This window comes from Malus sylvestris, chromosome 3 (genome assembly GCF_916048215.2).
Source record: "Malus sylvestris chromosome 3, drMalSylv7.2, whole genome shotgun sequence".
In the NCBI taxonomy this organism is placed as follows: Eukaryota; Viridiplantae; Streptophyta; class Magnoliopsida; order Rosales; family Rosaceae; genus Malus; species Malus sylvestris.
This window is the reverse complement of record NC_062262.1, coordinates 26,727,302-26,752,731: the sequence shown is the minus strand read 5'-3', so window position 1 is coordinate 26,752,731 and position 25,430 is coordinate 26,727,302. Positions and strand designations below refer to the sequence as shown.

Here is a 25,430-nt window from a genome sequence, read left to right as displayed (position 1 = left end):
TTGAATTCACCATATTCAGCTAACCATGACCAAAACTTGCCCTTTCTTTCAAACGGGATGGACTTGTACAAAAGCAATTACTGTTTTCAGTGAATAGTAAGGACAATTTTATTGTCATTGCCCTCCAATTACTATTGCCTTCCACCAACTTGTTGAAATGCTCTAAGGTACCTTGAATCCCCGAACTCCCGATTGTAGCATGCAGCTGTGAGGCATATAGAGAGAAACAAGTTTTTTGGATTATAATTAGACTGGAGGACAAAGCAGGCTGTCTTTACAAGTATATACCCAATCTGGTTCGGAGCCCTTAGACAACTATAATCCGGTATCTTTAATTTTATTTGTTCCATAGTGTTAGAGAGCAGTAATAGATAAAATCATCGAGCAATAATATTAGCAAATGAAGTTTGTTATCAGATAAAAATAAAACCAATTTGAATCATAATAAATCTACCTATGTTGTTGCTTATAGTATTTTATAGAATAGTCCTACATGATCCTTACAACTATCTTACACATTTAATAAGGGAACTTTAACGAAAAGCATCCGGTACTGTTCACTTTAACGAAAAACCACATTTTTACACTAAAAAGTCAATCATGATACTATTCACTTTACCCTTTATTTTGTCCTTATCATTAAAACTCAAAGTTTTCAAATCATTTTCGTTAGTTTTCCTTTAAAAGGAACCATATTGAATAAGAAAATACATGAAAATAACATGAACGTATTGATGGAAGGAAATCATGCAGTATTATTATTAGTTTTCTTACTTTTAGCTACGTCCCATGGGCCTTAGCAAGAATATGTAGTTTCTTTTTAATTTGCTTATGATATTATGCATGCTTGAATATTTTGAAGTATTAATCATCGTGTTTGAAACTATCTAATTGTCTTAATTATTTGCGACCAATATGATGTTTAGACAAGTAATTTGATGCAATTTTTGTTGGAACATCACCCTGAAGTTTTCTTGTGATTGATAATTGTAATTTCACTTAAGGCGAACATCATGCTTTTAATAGTTGCATGGTTTTTCAAAGCTTGCATGTTTATATTTGATTTGAACATCACAGATAAATTGTGTATGTTAGATATACATTCTTGCTTGAACATCACGAGGAGAATGTGCATTACGAAAACCTAACTGTCAAAGCATGTGTATGGTAATTCATAAGTAATTTATAGAACTGCATATGATTGTTAATGGTGACGGTGAAACCCTAGTGCCTTTTAAACTTAACTTTCAAAACCGTTTTCTTTTATTTCTTTATTCTTGCCAAATTCTTTAATTGATTTTACTTAATTGTTTTTGTTCTTTCAAATCTTTTTCCAAATTTTGTTTCAAACAATTAATTAAGAATAGAAACATAAATTGTTTCAATAATCCCTACGAAAAACCATGACACACCTCAACCCAAAATGTCTACCTGGACTCTGAATCGAGTTGTGCTGGTTGATACCAGGAGGGTGACGAAGCCATAAAGTGTAATGATGTGGAAAATGTGAGTAAATTTAAACCTAAAAGTGCCTAAATCCAAGAGTGCGCATGTGAGTGGGATTGAACCCAATTCACCTGTGATGTTAGAGTATAAGTAAAGTGCAGTAGAGGTAAAATAAGAATTATACCATCAAAGGTAATCTCCTACACGAACATTTGCCAAGGTTCATCGTCGACACGAAAACTCTGCCACTAAAACCTGGATGGGCGAAAAATAAGGGTGACCAACCTAAAAATAAAGCTTTGTAAAATATTTTTGAAAATGTAATAACCCCTTGCCGTAAAGTAAGTATAGTTTTCAAAATCATACTACATATAGGTATGCAATCATGCAAGTATTCCAACATTATGCCAAAACCCAATATCTCAACAATAACATATAATATCATGTGCTCATTAAAATATGCTAACACACAAGCCATATAGGAAGTAGCTACATGGACAGGCTGGATGTAAAAGAATCTACGCTCTAGTACTACATTCACGTGAAGCTGACGCTAAGCTTGTCACATACAAGACATAGTTGCCTATTGCAGTCTAGTACATGCTAGCACCTACAATAGATCCAAAGTGAGCATAATAGTGCGATGTGAACATACACATGAATCTGGCCCTGGCCCGGGCAAGTACAAACACCGGGTGTAGCATTTATGATGAGTAGTAACATAAGTATTGTCACGCCCCGATCTCGACATACGTCCAGTATCGACATGTGACGTCACTAAAAACTCGTATCCCAACATACCCCGCCTCCGGAATATGGCAAATCACAACTCAAGAGTTGAATTCGCATAGAAATTTTTCGTATAGTTTATGGCTGCATCTAACATTTTCGTTAGATTGCCTACGTATCATCAATAGGGATCAAGCCATTCGTAGTTCAACTTCGCTATAACTTGACATATAACACGGTCCGTTCAAGCTAAAAGGCATAACATTCCTCAATCAAACATTTGGACTTTACAAGCATGAATTATTCTATTCAAGCTACATAACAACCCACATGACAATCAAGGTTTCTATTTCATCCATCATATAAATCATTATGTTTCACATAATACCGCAAATCGTAGTATATAACATATCAAAGAACCAATGAAGCACAATATTATTCTCAATTCACAATGATCACTGATCTAATCGTATTAATAACAATCATATTCAACATCATTCCACAATCACCTCAAGTAACCCATTCCATGAAACAAGGATGCATGATCTAAGCATTTAACTACGTTAATCGATCAATACGATAACATATCTTTTCACGAATTTAATTAAAGAACTCTATATAATTCCCTACTTGGGTTATGAGCAACAGTTCGACAATCTATATTCACAAAGTCTAATGTGAATAATTCCCATTCACTTGAATCTAGGGTTCTAGACTAACCTTTTGGAAATGTGCAAGAGTAAGGATTCCGGACCACTCAATGGAATCCCACCACGTCGGGTTCCGGACCACTCAACGGAACCAAAATATCAATCGGTTTCTCGTAATCTACCCAGACCTGTTGCATGTAAAATTAGTGCCATCGATCACAGTTTATAAATCTCAAATATAAGTTCGTAAATATGAATACATCGTCAAGTCTCTAATAACTCCAAATGAGTCACCCAGACATCCAACGACCTTTTTAATTCAAACCACAAGATTCACAAAATTCATCGTTCATATGTACATTAAAAACTAGGGCTAGAGGGACGCAGTTCAGCCGAAGTCTACATCTCTGAACCTATCTCAATCCAAATTCAATAAACCCTAAGGTGAACACGATCCCGGACCATCTCTCAACGGAATCGCAAAGTAGAAGGGATTTTGGACCCTTATAATGGGATCCAAGTGGGTACGATTCCGGACCATCACTCAACAGAATCACGGATTACAATGCATAATCACCATTAAATGAAACCCAAGTTAGATACGATTTCAGAACATCACTCAACGGAATCGCAGAGTAGAAATGATTCCGAACCATCTCTCAACGGAATCCATATAGATACGATTCTAGACCATCACTCAACGGAATCCAAACAAGCATATGATTCCCCCATCAAATGTACCAAGTACAACTAATCCTCCTCACTTCTAGAATGCATATGGTCCCCTAACGCGGATTAACCAAGCGCGATCCATATATAGTATGGTCCCCTAATGCGGATTAACCAAGCAAGACCATCCATGTACCACTGCTACATGGTGCAGTAAATTCAACACACATTATACATAGTTGTACGCATACACGCTATCGATTCCACGTATCAACTAAGCACCTAGTCATATGGAGCATAACACAAGAAATTCCCTTAATTACTATTTCTACTTAAAAACTAATAAAGTACTTGACTCATCTTCTGACTTTCATCTCTATCCCACACTAGGTAGTAATGCTAAGTTCATATAGGTATTCAGTTGGCAATCATATCCAAATAATTATCAAAGAATATTTAGATCCCAAATTAATACAAATAATAAAGAATAATACTTATAATGGAGTTTCCCGAGAACCTCCTACCTCGTGTTCGACTATCTTTGTCAACACAAGTCCTCCAAACTTTCCAGCACAACAACTAAACCAATTTACAAACACATGAACAAATGAAAACAAACACAAGTAAATGCATATTAGCAAGCATGGAAGCGAGTAATTACAAATTATTAACTTGTGTAGCTTAGACATTATTTTAGTGCAACTTATACTTCAAATAACGACACTAGTATAAATCAAAAGTAATTTAAAGAAAAATAGGAGAATGATTGAGTACTAAAGAAACAATACTCCTCCACATAAGCTGCATAAAAACTCCTTTGATCAACCAAATTGAAATTCACTTTTGAAAGCTCAATCCTGAACTAAATGGTATGAACTTAAATGTTTTTGGAGACATGTTTTGTATAATTTATAACCACATAATGTTGGTAGAAAACAGAGCTCTAAATTGGAAGTAATGCCAATTATAAAATGGATCCCAAAACTAGAAATGTAGAACTTGCTGTCTGGCCGCTTAGTGAGTCAAATTTGATCATAGTTTTGGTCAACCAAAACTCAATGGAATTAAGTGAAATCAGATGGGTTTTGATCATGGACATGTCTATTTTCAAAACACACAATATTAGTTCAAAAGAGCTCACAAGGACATAGAAATCAAGAGCCAAAGTAGGCTAATTGAAACATAGTTTCCCTTTGCAAAATGAATAAGTTTTCTGCAATGTAAAACCCATACTAGTTTAATCCAATTTACAATTTCAGGGCAATCCCAAACTATCCAGGAATCATATTCAACTTCTATTTCAATGTGTTAGCTTACCTATAACATGCTTAATTCTTCATCTTTTAGCCAAAGACTACAAACAATTCAATAAAATTAAAGTATGTACCATTTTTTGTTCTTGTCCTGCCCTCCAAAGTCGTTCATCAATCTCCACTTAGCTACTAAGCTCTTGAATCAATGTTACCACCACAACTCCCCATCAAGAACACCAGAAATTCAAGTTAAACACATAAATCTCAAACTTGTGGGAAAATAAAACTTGAAATTCAGAAGATCCACTTACATATCCTGGAAGCACATGAAGAGAGGAGTATTATTCCCTCTTGGGTCAGGACCTATCTCCGGCGAGGTTAGCCGAAATCGGCAAAAAAACCATAAAAGCCGTTGAAGCTTCTAGGCTTCAAAATATGGGCACGTTTGGTTCCAGCATATGGGTTTGGTATCAATTTGAAGAGCGCTTCGCTACGAATACATAAGCTTCGACTGTGCATGATTTCGTTGCCGTACAAGAAAGTTATGATTCCATGAAATTTTTTGGAGTGAAGGAGAATTATAGGGTAGAAGAATCAGCAGCCCCCTTGGTTTTTCACGCAGGAAAGAAGAAAAAGGAAGTCCTTGGCTTCCAGAAAGTTCCACTTGAATTTACTAAAATGTCTGTAATTATATCGTTATAATCCGGACTCGCAAACGGCTTTCCCCTAAACATTCGTGGTTTCAAGATCTATTCAAAAATATAAATTGTGACCTCAAAAGGTCTACATATTTTTAAATAATTAATTTCCAAACTTCAAACTTCGTAACTGGTTTAATTAAAATCTAAATTCAAACAAATTAAAATAAGTTTTCGAGAAATAATATAAAATCTAAATAATACAAATACGTAGATTATAACAATGAAATCCAAGAACAGGATTTCACAAGTATAATCATGCCATAGTAATTTGATAATTCTAGTCAATATAACATTATTCATGGCCATAAGTATAATTAATGCATCCTATAATAGTACGCATACTTGTGCATCTCGTAGGATTATTTCATGAATTCCATCAATCCACTAAGTCTTATAAACGTTAGTCTAATCTAGACATAACGTAAAAAATTATTTATTAAATATATATGAAAACTAAATAAATATGAGATAATTAAAAGCAAAGATCCACTCACAATTATTTGCGAGATCACATCCGTTCAAGAGAGGAAAACCGGAGTCTTCAATAGTAATTGCATTGAAGCATAATATTGGAAGCCATTAGTAAAACTCAACTAAAACGATTAAATTTGGGAAAACAAAGTGTGGATTTGAAATCAGGGTGTCGAAATACCCTAAGGAGGGTCCTAGGCAAATTTTGTAAAAAGTCAACGACCAACTAAAATGTCAACTGAGCTGGCCCGGCTGTCAACTACATTAAAATTTTGAAATTTCACTACATGGATGCTAAAAACGGACTCGAGGGCATCAAAATTAGCCTAGGAGGGTTTCCGAGAAAATTCCAAAAAAGTCAACAAAAGTCAACTAACGATCAACGGTTAACTTTAACGGAATATTCCCCTCCAATTTCAGAAATGGATCCGGGTCGAGTCAAATTGGTTAGTCGGAAAACCCACCGGAAACTAGGTTTTTTGGTAAAAAATTTGGATAATTTTCAAAGCTTCGTAACTTCGTTGTTTCTTAACCAAATTTGACCCATAATATATCAAAACGAAGATTGGGATGTGTAGAACAAGATTAAATCTGTTTGGAGTTCAAAAAGTGTCTGGATATGGCCGAAAAACTCTTATAAAGGTGCGGAGGTCGCCAGAAACTGGGAAAGTTCAAATGGTTATAACTTCTTCCATACTCAACGAAATTGGGTGATTCAAAACGAAAATCATACCTCTCGACGAGATGAAGAGAATGGTACCTTTAGTGACTGCTAACACGCCATGGATCGACCGAAAAAGTCACGGCCCGATTAAGTTTCGATCCTGACGACCTGGAAGGAAGTTCGAGGTGAGGTTGGGTGTTCTATGCTCGTGAGGACGAGATAAAGCTTGTGGTGCCCCTAGTTTGGATGGTGGTGGTCTGAAATTTGTGCACCTTGTGTGCACATGGAGAAATTTAGAAAGAGAGAGTGGGAGAGAAGTGAAGGTGAGAAAAGAGATTGAACCGAGAGGTGAGGGAGACGGGAGAAAGAGAGAGAGATTGTGGGCCCTAGTGGCCACCAAAAAAATATCCTACCTAAAAAATTAATATAAAATTAATATAATAATTAAATAATTAAAATAGTAATTTTACAAAATATCTTTCTGATTCGTAATTTCATAAAATTTTCGTCGTAACTCCGATGTCCATTCCGTTTGTGCCTGTGCGTTCGTACCGTCGAGTAATTCGAGAATACGGTAAAATAATAGCTCATACGCGTCACGAAATGAAGGTCTACGAGAGTCAACAATCTCGCATGTAGGGCATTTTTGTCAATTTACTCTTTTAAAATTAATAAAATCATAAAATTAAGGATGGGTTGTTACAACCATCTTGCTTGAGTTATTTATACTAGAATTACATTGCTCTCTTGCAAGTATTATAAGTGTTTTTATCGCTACTTTTGCAAGTGAAAAAGATTCCCTCAATAAATTGATTTTGGACTGATTTTATTCCTTGAAATCCAATTTTCGTCACTTTACACCCGGAAACTCTATTTTTTATTATCAATACCATTTTCCGTCAAATCCGTCAATAAAACTGTTAAAACTGAGACACGGCATGTTGAGGCCCCCTTAATATTCTTACGCAACTTACCGATCACCTCTCAATCCTCACCTCCAGTTTACAAAAAGACATTGTCTAGACTGCCCTTGATACGAAATCACTTCCCAATAAAATTGACATTCCATAAGGAGCCTGCGATAAATTTTTCCTTTGTGCTGATAATACAAGTGATACATCATGTGCTACTATATAAGCGATGATAAATTTTATTTTTTATATTATTAATTTTTTAACACAAGAATCTTACCACTTGTATCGAGACATGTGGTATACCATCCCGTGTTCCTAGCATTTTGAAAAATCTCTCCGCGCCTGCCTGAGAAACCTTCTATAGCGATTGGCAATATCTAAATCCCGGAACTATAATACGAGTTGAAACCATAATATGCTACAACAAACACCAAGTGCTCAAGAAGAGCAATGCTCCATCAACATATACATTTCAAAGCCACCATAGTTCATGATACTTCTCAGAACTGTTTGCCCCCATTAGTCGTATGGATTTTTGAATTTCTTCAAGAGTTCCGGGATATCATAACCCAGCATTTCATCGACGGCATCTATCATCTTAGGTTTTAACTTCTCGAAGTTGTCAATGCTGTAACCACTCAAGATGTCCCTGTAGCGGTTTACGTCCGGGAAATCCCCTGGAGGTAGATGGTGCTCCCCCTGAACCTGTATAGTACGTCAAGTGTGAGCAATATAGAGTAGAGAGTGCGCATACGCAGGGGAGGGAGGGAATGGTACCTTTTTAAATTCGTCTTCCAAATTATCAATAAGCTTCTGTTGAGCCGTAGATTTCCAAAACATGGCAGGCATCTCCGCCTTTAAATGGCTAATTATGCATGCATGTATCTTGGCAGCTCTGGCACGCTTCACAAATTCGTTGATCTGCGAAAAACAAAGGTCATCAAAATTCCATTCCATAGGAATCTGCAAGAAACATTCAGTTTAAATAAGGGGCCTTAACCTAATATCACCTCTACAAGAAGTTTATAAGTTTGCAAATAAAACCAGAGAGCATCTTGGTAAAGTGAAGATTCGAGATACGTAAATATAGCAAACTCACTTTGCGCTCACAAGCCTTCTTTGGAATATCGTTTAAATCAGACAGAAGATCTCCCAGTTCCTTTTCAAAGAGTTCTTTCCCGACTGGACCCGTAGCAGCCTCATTTACAGTTTTGTCATTGAATGAGCTGCAAAAGGGAAACTTAGCTTGCCAGGATCGAACCACGGTATTTGCTAGGAAACATTGGAATATATTTGAAACTATAGGATTTGCTTCCAAGGAATTAATGAATGCAAGGATGGAGAGGCTACCCGATATAAACTCGCATGACCTCGGGAGTATTAAAAACCCTCCCAAGTGACCACATCAACGCTCCATAAACCCTCATCAACTGCATACCAAGAATGAAAAATGATTTGAGCGTAACATCCAATGACCTAATTAAATTCCCACAAAAATATGTAGAGGGAAAATAATCAAAGAGATCCATGTATTGCCTATGCTTACTTGTTGAGTATCACTTTGATCTGCCTTGTTCAGAACAACACGAATTTTATCGTCATGGCCATGTAAAGATGAAATAACACGCTTGTACTCATCACTAACATCAAGTTTGTGAGGATCAAACAGAAGTAGAATGAGGTCACACTTCGCAGCAAACCACGAAGTTACCCCATTAAAATCATAGGCTCTTTGCGTCCGTTGCTTCTCTCCAGATAAAACTCCAGGAGTATCCACAATAGTAATGTGTTCTAGCAGCTTGGATATAAAAATGTGTAAGCTTTGGGTGTTTCAGTAGACAATTTGGAGAATTTCAAGGTGATTCTGAAAGACAACTCACAGAATGTGGCATTTGAGCACACTCAAACTTTGACAAGAAAGCTGTTCCAAAAGTTGTAAGACCGCTAAATGGCATATCAGCTTGGACGGCAATAGTATTCCCAGGAATACTTCTTTCATCAGGCCCAGACTACATGCAAGAAGAATTAGCTAGTAAACAATAATAATTTCAGAAGCATTAACAGAAAACAAAAAACTGCAAATGGAATTTGGAAAAGTTTAATGTCTACAAACAGCAACAGAATATATATCTTAACACTAACCCTATCAACTTTCTTAAGAAATATAAGGTAACAAATGAAGAAATCTCTCTAAGACATCATGTTTTTTGTACTAGTGACACCCAAAAAGCAAAATGGAAAATGCACATGTACAACTGCTAAGCGTCGCAGAAGCATTTCCAAGAGATGCAAGAAATATTGTTAATTGTTTTATTGATCAATGACCACAAACACAAAATGTCCCTCAGTTTGTCTCCAAATTCCTAGAACTAGGCTAATAATAAGCTTAGTACCCTATCCAGACTCTTGGCATTCTGCCACGCTACACTGCAATCTGCCTTCCAAATTCCTGGCTCATGACTGATATGAGAGACTATTTCAACCAATAGAAACCAGACAAAATACAACTTTTTCTATTGAAATTTAAAATACAAGTCTCTAATATATAGGCCAAAATGCAAAGTTACATTTTCAAAATGTGCCAACCCACCCTAGTTTGGGAGTTTTAACGAAAAGCTCACGGTACTGTTCACTTTACCGAAAAATCACATTTTTATACTAAAAAGTCAATCCTGGTACTATTCACTTTACCCTTTATTTTGTCCTTATCATTAAAACTCTAAAGTTTTCAAGCATTTTTTTATTAGTTTTCCTTAGTTTTTTAATGGAAATGTTAAGGGATATAAACCCCTACTGATAATTACTAAAAAGGACGACACATAAATATAAAGGAAAGGTTTCTTTAAATCAAAACACAAAAGTTTAGAGCACTTCCACCACTAAAAAGCCCCATGGCCAATAGGCAGTTCAATCCCCCTAAATGAATAGTAACAGCTGCCCTATTGTATCTCCACCCCTAAGTGAATAGTAACAACTGCCCTATTGTCTAGGGTATTCTCTTCCATGAATACCCTAGACAATTCGTATTTTCAACTAATCTCGTCAAACCATGTGTAATTTTCCAAAAGGTACAATTTTTGTGGATAGAGTTTTAAGTTTATTTGGTGTATTTATGAAAACTTTGAGAGAGATTGGTTGAAAGTATTTGAAAATATTGAAATTTGGTGTAAGGTAGAAGATAATGGTTAGGTTTTTATTAAAAAAAAATACAATTTTTTTATGTATTTTTTTTATTAACTTAGTTAATCTAGATTGTTGGATTACAAAAAAATTGAAATACAACAACCCAGATTTTGACACATGGCCCAACTATAACATTTCTGATTTTTTGTCATATTTTTTTTAAAACTGAAAAACATTTTTAGATTTTGACACATGGCTAACGATAACATTTCTAGATTGATTCGACCTCATTAGTGCTGTTGCCACACAAGCTGCAGGCTATGGGAAGCACGCACTTGTTTTCTACTTGCTTGGCGCAAAAAAAAAAAAAAAAAAAAAAATAGAAATTGAGACCCGACTAACGTCAGCCTTGCGTTATATTCCTTAGGGACTAGGCCAGTTGATTTTTGCCTGGGAGAGAAACTGGGCACTATCCCCTAGGGGATTAGAGAGGGTTGGAAGTGCCATTAAGGCAAGTCATGGATGGCTATTTGTGTAAGAAGCTTAGTTTCTATATTCTTACTGAGTCCCTGTAAAGCCTTATTATATTACTTTTTAACTTGCATACAACCATATAAAACATTTACTTTAACTTTTAATTGCTAAGCAATTCAAGACTGTCTTAATGACAACATAAAAGGATATAAATTGACAATTACCATAACAACGACAAATCGATCGGTTGTAGGCTCAGGACCAATGTGAGCTCCTGTCAAAAGTGAAGTAAGATAGGGGATGAAATAGATGAACAAGCTTTCTGTGCAAGACAAACTACACAAAGACACTTTCCCAGAGGATAACTTACCTGGATAACTACTTTTAAGCAAATGTTTAATGAATGTTGTTTTCCCAGTGGAGTATTGACCCAAAAGCATAACCATGGGTTTGGCATCAAAATCACCATTTGTCTGTGAAATAAAGCAACTAAATATCAATTGATAACTATAGCATGCCACAATTAAATAGATGTTTGAGAAGATTGAAATAAATCTGAGGGAATGATACTCACTCACCATTAATGGGGATACAAAATTGTTGAACTTATAAGTAACTTCTAATGGCTTCAGCTTCTGAACATACAGTCTCTTCAACCCATCAATAATTGATGTTACAGAAGAAAGCGGTATCTAGAAATATGCCAAAGATTTTTTATAAGGTGAGTGCACAACTCATGTCTACCCAAGAGTATTGCAAATTTCATTCTGTATGCACAGGAAATTTTATCAACTCTGTCTGTGACATATCACGCATAAAATAGTAATAATAATAAAAAAAATAAAATAAACACTCCTAAAACTGACGTAAACAAAGCTCTTTTCGTTCTTTTTCACTATGTAAAATGGCTTCTCCTGGCCTTTGTTGTGGACAGAGTCCTAACTGACTCATAATTTCGCATGATCATTGATAAACTTAACCTAATAAAAACACAAGTATTTTTGCAATCAGCTTGAAGTATAACAACTCAGAGAGACTGGAATGCAAAACTATCATAAATTTCTCACGAACAATGAAAAATAAACTCAACTTATCAAAATAAGAAAATTCAAGTTAGTATCAAATAGAAACAGTTTTACGATAAATCCTTTTTTTCTGACTATCATGAAAGCAAAAGGGCAATTGCCTCTTAAAATAAGAAACAACATATACCTTTTTTGATGATTCTGGAGAAAACCAAAGTGCTGAAGGTGATTGCTGCACCACAGCAGTTCCTGCGTCACAGATTATATGTAAATAGACAGCAAAAACCAAAGGTAACAGTACACATCTCGTACTTAGAGAAATTCCTCACCATTTACTTTGTTTTCATTTGACTTGGGCAAATGCTTTTTATTCTGAATAAATTAAGTACACGAAATCAATTTCTTCGGCCATATACAACGAATTAATTAAAAATAAATAAATCCATGACAATGAGTAAAATAAAAATAAGAAAGGTATAAAAAGCCTACGTACCGCTAATAATAATGCATCCAAACCCTCCATAACAGGAGGTTTCAGACTTTCCAAGCCAACTAAAACAAAGCACTCAAAGTTTAAGTAAGAGCGTGCCAAACAAGATTTTAAAATTAATAAATAAATAAATACTTGTGTGCCATTCATATTTATTAAAAAGCAGGTATTACAAGTATTCAACTTATACATGAGATTCTACCAATCCAAGCATGCATTCCAATAAAAGTCAAACAAAAGAAACCCACCGTTGCTATTCAATAAACCGTGTGTAATATCATGTCCAGCTTGTGCATGAGAAACTAGCTGGAAATGAAAAAGTAACAACATGTCAGATTCCTATCAATCAAAATATTTGATTTTTGCTATATATATATATAAAAAATAAAAATATCAGTTTATAAAATAACCTGCATAGCGGCAACGAACTCACTGAAGCCAAGATATCCCTGCCTCTTTGAATCGGCAATAGCCCAAACCTTAAGAAAAGGAACGAATAAGGCTGGAAGCCACTAAAAAAATGATATTTGACAAATGTAAACCCAAAATTCAAGTAACAAAGTTTAACCAAAGAAAAAAAAAAGAAAAGGAAGGGGCTTTCTGCTACAAATGTAATGTAATGTTTGGCATAGATCATAGTCTTAAGCTTGAGTTTATCAAAGTAACCCAATCTGTGCCAACTTCCACGGCTCTACTCGCATATTAAGCGTCACAATAACTATGCATTGCTCAACGGAAATACAAACCCTCAACTCAATCCTAACAAAATATATTTCAAAAATGACCACGCGTTAACTGAGCTTACACTAACCTCTGCATCAAAAACAAATTCACCAAATACTAATAGTATTGAATTACAGCAAAAACAAGAAACAAATAAAAACGAGACGCACTAATTTGATAAAAGAAAATAGGGTAAATTACATTTGCACACCTCAATTTTAAGTCATATAACAAACTCATATCTCATATTACGAATTGATTGAAATGTCAGACATCCGTTAAAAAATTCGTCAATTTTTTTATTAAATGCTTACGTGGCAGACATGGTACCCACCAAATTTGACACGTAGACTGACTGACAAATTAAATTGATTAATAGAAAATCACAAAATAAAGCCTCTCTGTTCTCTTTTTCCCTCTCTTCGAATCTCAGCACCGACTGGGGCTCTCGCTCTGATTCGCCCTTGTGCGCACCTGGAGGCGGAGAGCTGGGTTCAAGCCACGGCGAGATACAAGTTCGTGGTTGGTTGCAGGCGAAATGCAGATGCAGCTTACATGCAGGTTGCAGGCGATATGCAAGTGCAGCGGAGATGGATTTCATCGAAGACCAGATAAAAAATGGAAAAAGAGGAAAAAGAAAGGCAAAAAAATACAAAAAGAAAAAAAAAAAGGGTTTGAATGTCAGTCCACGTGTCAATTAATGGAGGATCCACGTATCACATTTGCCATGTCAGTGATGACAGTCAATTTGACTGATTTTTTAACATAAATTTGATATTACAATAAATTAGTAAGTTAATGTATACATTGTTCGAAAGATAAAGAAGAATCGGTTTGTTATGTGACTCGGTTGGCATTACCCAAAAAAAAATATCAAATAAACAAAATAAAACGCAAATTAACCTGCTTGAGCTCCTCCCGATTCAGATTGGCCATGCCGAAGAACTTTATAGTATCACTCCCGGTGATGCGGCCATCAGCGTCTGAACAAAACAAAACCGACACTCAATTTACAGTTGCTCAATTTTCTCGGGAACCAAACAGAAAACTAAGAAATTTTCCCTGAAAAAAGAAATGTGAAGAAAATAAATGCGTGTTTGTGCGGAACAGTGTAAATATGTACCTGAATCAACGAATCGAAACCATTCCTGGTAGATTTTCTGATGATCTTTCGAGCACGAACTGATCGGAACTGAAGAAATAAATTTTCATAAATCGTAACCAAAGAGAGAATAATCTGATCGAAAACTGGGATTTTTCAGATTTTAATTTTTCAAAATTTTTAAAACGGAAACGCTCTTGGAGGGTTTGTTTTTGTTTCTCCTTCCACCAGGGTGTCCTCCGTACCGACGGAAAGGGGGTTAATTCGTAGCTGTAGCCTGTATATATCATAAGTGGCGCGCGAAATAATAGAAAGGATGGACTACTTGTCAATCTGTAACATCCTACACAACTTTGTGATAGTCACTGGTTTTTAATCCCCTAAGACCAAGCATTTCAAATTCAACGGTGAAATCGAATATAATCTAATCTAACGATAAAAAATAGATTTAACGACCCATAATTAAATTTAAAGCTAAATCAATTAAAATTTTATTTAAATCAAAATTTACCCAAAAATTCTATATATACTTGTGTATTTATTTAAACATCCATGCAAAATTCACTTTCCTCATAACAGTTATTCCATTTTTTTCTTTCTACCCACTTCCAAAACTATTTCTTCCCATTTCCTAATTTTTCGAGCCTAATTGGTCAAATAATGAAGATGTTGCTTTGTGCTTGGCATGAGTTTCTATTATGAGAAGATGGTGTCGTCAGCACAGATAAAAAAAAATGGCGTGTGAGCTAAAATAGTGGACAAATCAATTCCGACTCCACAGGGCCGGTCTAGAGATTTTTGAGGCCCGGGGCGACGTAAAAAAAAGTGCCCTGACTTCATGTAAGAAAATTATTTATTTTCACACATAAGACATCGAAAAAATTATACTTAGAAAAACACTTCAAACTCAATAATTTAGAAACACAGAAAGACTAATTTATTTTGTATTGAGAGAGGGAAACAAAAAAACTTCAGGCTTACAAGTAGATAGATGATGAGTTTTGTTTTTCATCTGAACTTTGAATGTGTTTTTGAATAAATCGTGAGATGTTTTTTTTCTTATTTACTAACCTTGTCAATATGGGACTAAAAAATAATGATGTTTTCGAGTCTTTAATTGATATGTATTATTAATGAATGGGCACTAAATTAAACATTTTGATGACACGGCATATAATTTGCAAATTTGGTTTACATATTATTCTTTGTTGAAGATTAGACTTGAATTAAAACGAATATATAAAAATAACAACCAACATAGCTACTAGATAGTAACTAAAAATAAATTAACAACCAAACAAAAATTTGTAAAAAATAAACATGCACATAGCATTTCGAACTTAGGACCTCTTGTTAATTTTAAACAACAAAAATCATTGTTTCTAATTAAACTTCTTGATCTTTTAACCAAATTTTATAAATTTATACTCTTATAAAAAGAAATTTGTAAAAAATGGAAAGTAAATAAGCACACATGGTGTTTTGAACCCAAGACCTCCTCATTATTTTCAAATGACAAACCACCACTTCTAGTTAAATTTCTATATCTTTGAACCAAATTTTATAAATTTATACTCTTATAAAAATATATATAAATATACCGCCATAATAATTTTGGTGCCCCTAATTTTTTTGGACCCTGGACGGTCGCCCTGCCTGCACTGGGCCTAGGCCGGCCCTGCGACTCCAACACCAACCAAAGGGAAGGTGGTGGTGTTCACGATCGGTGGAAGATTAAAAAAAAAAAAAAAAAAAAAAAAAAAAGCGTGCACTTCGTGGATGTGAAGCTTGGGGTGAGCCGTAGTTGGCATGGCTAGTAGAATGAGCACCAAAGAAGTGGTAAGTGTCTACCTTCATAGTTTATTTTTCATGTATACAATCTTATTTTACAACTAATTGATCTTTATTTATTGCTTGCATAAGGTGAGAAAGCAATGGCGATTTACAAGACAAGAACTACACCCGAAAACCAAACTTTTAAGTTGCATCATGCTTGGGACATCCTCAAAGATTATATGAGGTGACCAACTGATGCGGACCAACGATGGGCAAAATTATTTGCTCATGAAGGCTCAAGTGTTAATGTTGACAACGCTACTGACGAATCGGTGACCCCATCTCCTACTATTGCAAGGGCATCGGGACGAGATAAGCAAAAGGAAGCAAAGAGATAAGGAAAGATGTAAGATCTGATTGGTGCCAAGCTTTGTTTCGGAGTTGAAAAATTAATTGAAGGCCAAGGGTAGATCAAGGAAGAAATGTTCAAATGCGTTTACTGGAAAAATAAGGATGCAAGAGACTATTTAGCACAAGAAAGGATTGAATTTGATGTAATGAGGGAGGACCCAACAAATACACTCCCAATAGAAAGAAGTTCTTCTATGAGAAGCAAGCAAATATTATAAAAAGGAATGCCACAAGGAATATTTTTGAGGATGATAATCAATTGATCCATCTAACGTTTGTTAGTCGAGTCCGCCACAAAATCCACTACCAAGTCAAGGACAAAGTCAACCAAATGATGATGAATATTATTAGCATTAATAATTGTTATGATTTTTTTATTATCCTTTATTAATTTTTATTTATTGTTTGTATTAGTAATTGTTAGAAGATTGAAGCATATTATGTAGGTTTAGTGTTTTTCATGTTGTTCCATGACTTTTATGTTTCATTAGGTAGGTTTAGTGATTTTTCATTATTTATTGGAATTAAAATGTTTATAAAAATAAATTAAGATAATCTACATAAATTTTATTTTAAAAAAAGTTACTGAAAAAAGAATAGGCTAAAATTATTCTTTAATAATATTGGCTAAAATATTAAGCCAAAACCAATGGAGAAGAAAAGTTATTTATAGATTAGAACCTTAATTTTCTTGGCTAAAAATTAAATTTTAACCCGCACCATTGCACATGGTCTAAACCTTACAAATTATTGGCAATGGGGACACCTATATTAGGATGATCAAACTTGGAAAGTTGTTCAACAACAGGAGCACAATTATGCTACTAATTTTTTTATTATTCGTATTGGTGGAAGGCAACCCGAAGACCCAACCCAACACAATCAAGCTAACTACAATAGAAACGAAATGAAACTCGATTGAAAAGGGTCATGGATTACAAGACTCTCACAATGGTGGTCCGGGGCAGAGAATGACCAAAATATATAGGACCATCCGCCCGATGGACACATGACTATATACAGTTTGTTCTTTGCCCTTGATGGAGGACACATTCTTGTGTGAAAGAACTCGGATTGGGGAGAATGAGAGAGAGTGGGACCACAGTAGGATAAGTGTGGGCCTCAAAATGAAGGGGTGGTCCGGTCCAAGTACCGCATAATTCCTCTTGACGAAGACTCTCAATTCCTTTTTAGTTTCTCTCACCTTATCAATTTCCTCCTAGCTAGTCTTTCGCTTATTGCCACTTTTCTCTCCAAATCTCTAAACCTTAGATAGATCAACCTCAGTACCCTGACTTCTTTTCCTCACTACTACAATACAATTGTAATTACAACTTGCAAGATAATATAAATGGAGACTTTGGATGTGATTCTTAACTATTAATTTTCTTTGACTTAAAACCTTGTTGGTTTTCAGTTTTTTATCGAAGTTCCTTACATTAATGTAATAATGTATTTTTATGTAGGTTATTATATTTTTTAAATTCAAAATTGAAATTTGTAGGTGTTTATATTAATGAGATTTTAAATAAAATTGATAATTTGTGGGATTAAAAATATTAAAAGATAAATTATACTCTCCAATATATATAATATATATGGGTATTTCATCAAAATTAACCAAAAAAAAATTGTACCAAAACATGTACCACCACAAAAAACAAAGATATTAGGCTTTAGTAAATTTCTTCAATTAAATTGACATGGATCCATTCTCAAATCAACCAAAAAGAATGTACCATATAAGTTTAAAATTTTGGATTAAATTGAATGAATTTTATATTAAAAAAGGGTACATTTTATATATTTTTTTAAAAAGTACATTTTACATATAATAAAATGGTACATTTAAGATTAAAAAAATTAAAAAAAAAGTATACAAATGGGTACATTTAAGGTTAAAAATTGAAAATCTTTTTATAAAAAATTAATGGGTACAAACTTATTCTATTTTTTTTATTTTTTATTTTGGAAATGTTTTGAATTTAAAATTAATTATGAGTTTAATAAAGGTGCGAGCAGTAAAACCCTGAATAAATTACTATTTTTCATTTAAAAAAAATAATGTAACTCACATGTAAATTCATTAATACATTAATGTTAGGGATTTCGATCAAAATTTGAAAACTAATAAGATCTCAGTCAATTAAAATTGGGAACGAGTGATTAGATACTAATTTAAAGAAATAAGAGAACAGCTAGAAGGGGAGAATTACAGACAGTAAGGAAAACTAAGGGAAGTATTAGACCAAGTATATACATCTCCTAAATGCACCCTCCAAACTCCAAAACTCTAAATCTTTATCCAAAACTTCATTGGGTTGCAATAATACACAATCCTACAGTTTCTGTTGGACCATTGTCTTAAGAAATTCCAACCGTTTTACCCAACAACCAAAGAATGGCGAAAATTACTGCATTGACTAAGGCATAACTCTGTTGTTCTACGACATAAATAGGCCCTGCTTAAAATGAGCCTAGACATAAACAAATGAAGTGAGTGGAGAACCAAAACTTTGGAATTTACTTTGGTGCCTCTAGCATTACTCTATACCAAAAAGTGTCTTTCTCTTTGCATACAACGGGAACATTAAGGTGATGATATTCAAGTCTATCACGCACTTTTTGTGTTTTTAATTTACTCACATGACATTGCGTGATTGATTTGGGATATCGCCACATTCGTCCCCGAGTTGCATGTAGGTGATGATATTCAAGTCTATCACTCACTTTTCGTGTTTTTAATTTACTCACATGACATTGCGTGATTGATTTGGGATATCGCCACATTCGCCCCCGAGTTGCATGTAAGTTATTCTCCATAACAATATACAAAAGACAAAGATTAAACTACAAACCTAAAAACAATTTAACAAGTGAAGTCTTCCACTCTTGCAGAAGCACAAAGCTTCCAGATCATTCGAGGGAACAACTCACATTTCAGCATAATTATCAGCAAAATTAAATCTATCAAATTAATCAAGCTACAAAAGTTACCTATTTGTGATCTCAACAAACAAAGATCCAGATTATGATTTGTTTTTTTTATTTTTATTTATTTCCCCCTTTAACGTCTTATGATCTTAGCAAACGTACCCGTTTCGAGATTCAAAGCAGGATACGAGTTCTTCCTCCTCTCGGAGTCTTTGAGATTGATATATCCAACAAGAGCGAGGAGCAATACGATGCCCGCACTTCTAGTATACGCAAAAACAACGCCGATCAGCACCAACCCGTAGATGATCGTCATGCAGAAGTCGTGCCTTTTCTCCAGCTGGGTTTCCGGGAAAACTCTCAGATTCTCGGGAAAATTACGCTGGTTTATCTTTATCCCTCGTAAATCAAAGAATTTTTTTTTAAAGGCAAATACTTATGTGTTTGATTCGCCCGTGGAATCTGATGCGGCAGCGAGCCTAATGCAACTTGAAAATTGCTCACATGCATTTGGAATTGGAATAATAATGACAATGCACTTTTAATAACTTAGAGCATCTCTGATATTCATGTACCTAAAAGAAAATTAGGGATTCCAACTACCACTTTTCAGGATTTATTTAGGGACTTTAAAGAATAGTGTACCTAAAAGAAAATTAGCTCCAATGGGAGTGCTCTTAGACCTACTCCAACCTTTAGAGTAAAACTTAAATTTTAGGTTCTAAACCTACTCCAACATGCTCTAACCCTTGGACCAAATATAAGTTTTAACCCAAAACTTCATTTTTTGAGGCAAATTTAGCTCAGAATTTCTTTTGGGTTAGTAGGTTGGCTCACCATATATGTGTACTTTTTTTTTAGTTTTATCTTTATAAATTAATTGAATCCAAAGACTGAAATCTAATATGATCAAAGCCAACGGTAAAAAAACAAAGTATAATAGTCTAAATATATAAATCCAACGACTAAATAATTAAAAAAAAATCTTTCATGCATTTCATATTCTTTTACAGTATTCCACTAGTTTCATGGTATGAATTTAGTGATTTTTCAATATTTATCGGAATCTAAATATTTTTATGTTAAAATGTTCATAAAATTAGTTAGGATAATCTACATAATTTTGTTTAAAAAAAAAGGTTACTTTAAGAAAAAAAATTTATCCTATATTCATTCTTTAATAATCTCGGACTACAAATTTAACCTAGAATGGTGGAACAGAAAAACTGTTTCGGAGTTAAAACCTAAATTTTTTGCATTAAAAATTTTAGATTTTAAACTAAGAGTTGGAGATGGTCTTATAGTATAGTCCTTAAATGTAGGGACCAAAAGATTAAAAAGTTCCGGGAAAACTATCAGATTCTCGGAAAAATTATGTTGGTTTATCTTTATCTCTCATAAATAAAAGAGTTTTTTTTTAAAGGCAAATACTTATGTGTTTGATTCGCCCGTGGAATCTGATGCAGCATCGAGCATGAAAGAATGCAACTTGAAAATTGCTCACATGCATTTGGAATTGGAATAATAATGACAATGCACTTTTAATAACTTAGAGCATCTCTGATATTCATGTACCTAAAAGAAAATTAGGGATTCCAACTACCACTTTTCATGATTTATTTAGGGACTTTAAAGAATAGTGTACCTAAAAGAAAATTAGCTCCAATGGGAGTGTTCTTAGACCTACTCCAACCTTTAGAGTAAAACTTAAATTTTAGGTTCTAAACCTACTCCAACTTGCTCTAACCCTTGGACCAAATATAAGTTTTAACCCAAAACTTCATTTTTTGAGGCAAATTTAGCTCAGAATTTCTTTTGGGTTAGTAGGTTGGCTCACCATATATGTGTACTTTTTTTTAGTTTTATCTTTATAAATTAATTGAATCCAAAGACTGAAATCTAATATGATCAAAGCCAACGGTAAAAAAAAAAATATAACAGTCTAAATATATAAATCCAACGACTAAATAATTAAAAAAAAAATCTTTCATGCATTTCATATTCTTTTACAGTATTCCACTAGTTTCATGGTATGAATTTAGTGATTTTTCAATATTTATCGGAATCTAAATATTTTTATGTTAAAATGTTCATAAAATTAGTTAGGATAATCTACATAATTTTGTTTAAAAAAAAAAGGTTACTTTAAGAAAAAAAAAATATCCTATATTCATTCTTTAATAATCTCGGACTACAAATTTAACCTAGAATGGTGGAACAGAAAAACTGTTTCGGAGTTAAAACCTAAATTTTTTGCATTAAAAATTTTAGATTTTAAACTAAGAGTTGGAGATGGTCTTATAGTATAGTCCTTAAATGTAGGGACCAAATGATTAAAAAGTTCCGGGAAAACTATCAGATTCTCGGAAAAATTACGTTGGTTTATCTTTATCTCTCATAAATAAAAGAATTTTTTTTTTAAAGGCAAATACTTATGTGTTTGATTCGCCCGTGGAATCTGATGCAGCATCGAGCATGAAAGAATGCAACTTGAAAATTGCTCACATGCATTTGGAATTGGAATAATAATGACAATGCACTTTTAATAACTTAGAGCATCTCTGATATTCATGTACATAAAAGAAAAGAGTAAATTTAGCAATGGTCCCTCAATTTTAATCAAATTGGAGCAATGTCCCTCAATTTAAATTATATTACTATTGGTCCCTCAACTCATCAAAATGTATAACTATAGTCATTTTCTTCAACTTCGTCAAAATTTTATCAAAATAAGTTATGTTGGACATTGCTACAATTGGGGTTCCTTAACTTATCAAAACGTGTAGTTATGGTCATTTTCGTCAACTTTATTAGAATTTTGTCAAAATGAGTTATGTTTGAAGGACCATTGCTACAATTGAGTTAAATTTAAGGAACTATTTCTCCAATTGGATTAAAGTTGAGGGACCAATAGTAATAGATATTTAATTGAGAGACCACATCTGCACGTTTTGATGAGTTGAGCGACCAATGGTAATGAATTTTTAGTTGAAGGATCATTGCTCCAATTGAGTTAAAGTTAAGGGATTATTGCTACAATTTACTCGAAAGAAAATTAGGGACTCCAACTACCACTTTTGAGGATTTATTTAGGGACTTTAAGGAATATTCATGTACCTAAAATAAAATTAGCTCCAATGGGAGTGTCCTTAGACCTACTCCAACATTTGGAGTAAAACTCAAATTTTAGATTCTAAACCTACCCCAACTTGCTCAAACCCTTGAGAGCCAAATATGAGTTTTAACCCAAAACTTCATTTTTGAGGCAAATTTAGCTCAGACTTTCCTTTGGGTTAGTAGTTTGGCCGACCATATATGTGTACTTTTTTTTAATTTTATATTTACAAATTAATTAAATCCAAAGACTGGAATCTTGTCACATCCCGGCCCGGTTCCAGCACATCTCGGGCCCGTTTCATCACCGTAGCACGATATTGTCCACTTTGGGCTTACCATTCCCTCACGGTTTTGTTTTTGGGAACTCACGAGCAACTTCTCCGCGGGTCACCCATCATGAGAGTGCTCTGACCTCCTTCTCGCTTAACTTTGGAGTTCCTACGGAACCCAAAGCCAGTGAGCTCCCAAAAGGTCTCGTGCTAGGTATGAATGAGAATATACATTTAAGGATCACTCCCCTAGGTGATGTGGGATGTTACAATCCACCCCCTTTAGGGGCCTGACGTCCTCGTCGGTACACTTCCGGCCAGGGATTGGCTCTGATAGCATTTGTCACATCCCGGCCCGGGTCCACCACACTCCGAGCCTGTTCCACCACCGTAGCACGATATTATCCGCTTTGGGCTTACCATTCCCTCACAATTTTGTTTTTGGGAACTCACAAGCAATTTCTTAGTGGGTTACCCATCATGAGAGTGCTCTGACCTCCTTCTCGCTTAACTTCGGAGTTCTTACGGAACCTGAAGCCAATGAGCTTCCAAAAGGCCTCGTGCTAGGTAGGGATGAGAATATACATTTAAGGATTACTCCCCTGGGCGATGTGGGATGTTACAAATCTAATATGATCAAATCCAACGGTAAAAAAAAAAAATATAATTGTCCAAATATATAAATCCAACGACTAAATAATTAACAAAATTCTTTCATATGTTTCATATTCTTTTACAGTATTCCACGAGTTTTAAGATGTGAATTTAGTGATTTTTCAATATTTATCAGAATCTAAATATTTTTATGTTAAAATGTTCATAAAATTAAATTATGATAATCTACATAATTTTTTTTTTAAAAAACAGTTACTTTAAGAAAAAAAATTATCCTAAATTCATTTTTTAATAATCTCGGACTAAAAATTTAACCTAGAATGGTGGAGCAAAAAAAATTGTTTCGGGTTAAAACCTAAATCTTTTGCATTAAAAATTTTAGATTTTAACCTAAGAGTTGGAGATGATCTTTTAGTATAGTCCTTAAATATAGGGACCAAAAGACTAAAAAGTTATTGTTAATTTGACAACCATTGATTTAAACAGTAAAAAGCAGAAAAAATCTCAAAAAGCTCGCACAACCGTTGATTTCCCATTGACCAACAAAAGAAAAAGTAATGTGACCCGCAACATTGGAAGCTGCAGAGTGTTTTAGAGTTCAATCACAGATCCTCTCCGAAGTCAAATGATTTATGAACGCACGATACACGATGAGCGACTGAGATATGAGAATCCTTAGGATCCCCATATAATGGATTCGGAGAGGATCCATTTCTAGGGACTTCAACCTTATTCAAATTTAACATGGTGCCCAACACATTTGAGAGTCCTTTAAAAAAAAAAATATTATTATTATTATTAAACAACTATCACAAATTTACAAGCAAAACAAGGCCCAACAAACACCTATTAACAAAAAAACCAAGGGTCTTAGACTAAATACAAACATAAAATGACCCACGAAAACAGTAAGTCCCATAGACCTGCACAGCAGCCAAGAAACCGAGAAGCTTCCACTGTCTTCTCCACCATTAGCTTTCCAATCCATCCAAGCGAATTCCAGTCCATCGCCTCCGAATAATGCCTTACTAGACGCCACCTCTAACCCCGAAAACCTACATGAGCACAACCATAAGCAGGGGATAGTCGGCAACAGAGTGAGAGAAGCCAACTACTAGTATGAAGCTTGTGGAAACCCACGAGCGACACTGTCAAAACTGGTAGATAACAGAGAAAGTGGTGTTGTTGGAAACACCCGAGTTGGTGTAAACATCGGAACTCTACACACGATCTCAATAGGAAATATGGTTGAAGATCGAACCAAGGGATAGCTGGGATGAGGACTACCTTTGGGGATTAAGAAATTGGACATGCCAAAGTTAAAATTTGGGAGAAACAACAGTAGAGGCAATGAGAAAAGAAGGAAAAGGGAGACCAGAGGACACGGTAATCAACCCCAACCGAAGCTAGGGCCGATGCCACCGGTAAAGCTTAGGTTTAAAAGTCTCACACAAACAGTGAGAAGGACTCTTAGTGTGGAGAGAACTCTCACCTCGGAGAGAAACTTGTAATACTTCCAAGTTTTACCCCATTTGAGAGTCCTTAAGCAGTCCTTAATTGTGAGGAAATTTTTTAGGACTCCCGATAGTCCCTATGCTATAGAGATTGTAATTCCGACCCATTGGAAGTCACTAAGTCCTTAAATTTAGAGAAATACGGTGGTAAGGATAGCTATAAGGACTTCCATTGAAGTTACTCTTAGAATTTTTTTAAGTCCATTTAAAAAATGGTGAGAGTCTTTTACGAAGTTATAATTCATTTATGCTTCCTTTATCTTTACATTCATTAAATTATGATGTAATACAAGCATTTGGGAGACTAGATTAAAAAAAATACATTTTTCTTTGTGCAGTTGAAGTGAGTGTTTCCTCCTA

At 34.5% G+C, this 25,430-nt stretch overlaps 1 protein-coding gene and 1 long non-coding RNA gene across 3 annotated transcripts; both read right to left on the bottom strand.

Annotated features, from left to right (window-relative positions):
- Positions 1-1,479: 1,479 nt before the first annotated feature.
- LOC126615769 (uncharacterized) lies at positions 1,480-5,494 on the bottom strand. The gene is made up of 4 exons (XR_007620895.1): positions 4,882-5,494; positions 4,019-4,073; positions 2,896-3,013; positions 1,480-1,701 (listed from the first exon to the last, which is right to left on the bottom strand). It is a non-coding gene; the product is annotated as an uncharacterized LOC126615769 (long non-coding RNA).
- A 2,230-nt stretch (positions 5,495-7,724) lies between these two features.
- On the bottom strand, positions 7,725-20,104 carry LOC126615758 (EH domain-containing protein 1-like). 2 transcript variants are annotated; one of them, XM_050283656.1, is made up of 17 exons: positions 19,718-20,103; positions 14,456-14,524; positions 14,236-14,315; positions 13,020-13,088; positions 12,858-12,915; positions 12,613-12,671; positions 12,449-12,491; positions 12,307-12,368; positions 11,673-11,786; positions 11,465-11,567; positions 11,319-11,368; positions 9,378-9,506; positions 9,044-9,295; positions 8,848-8,927; positions 8,597-8,723; positions 8,275-8,418; positions 7,725-8,202 (listed from the first exon to the last, which is right to left on the bottom strand). In XM_050283656.1, exons 1-17 carry the CDS (start codon positions 19,869-19,871, stop codon positions 8,017-8,019), a joined length of 1,779 nt encoding a protein of 592 aa, XP_050139613.1. In that variant the 5' UTR covers positions 19,872-20,103; the 3' UTR covers positions 7,725-8,016. The 2 variants fall into 2 exon arrangements, with proteins under 2 accessions (XP_050139613.1, XP_050139614.1); XM_050283657.1 differs by lacking the exon at positions 13,020-13,088 and having other exon boundaries at positions 19,718-20,104.
- Positions 20,105-25,430: the final 5,326 nt, after the last annotated feature.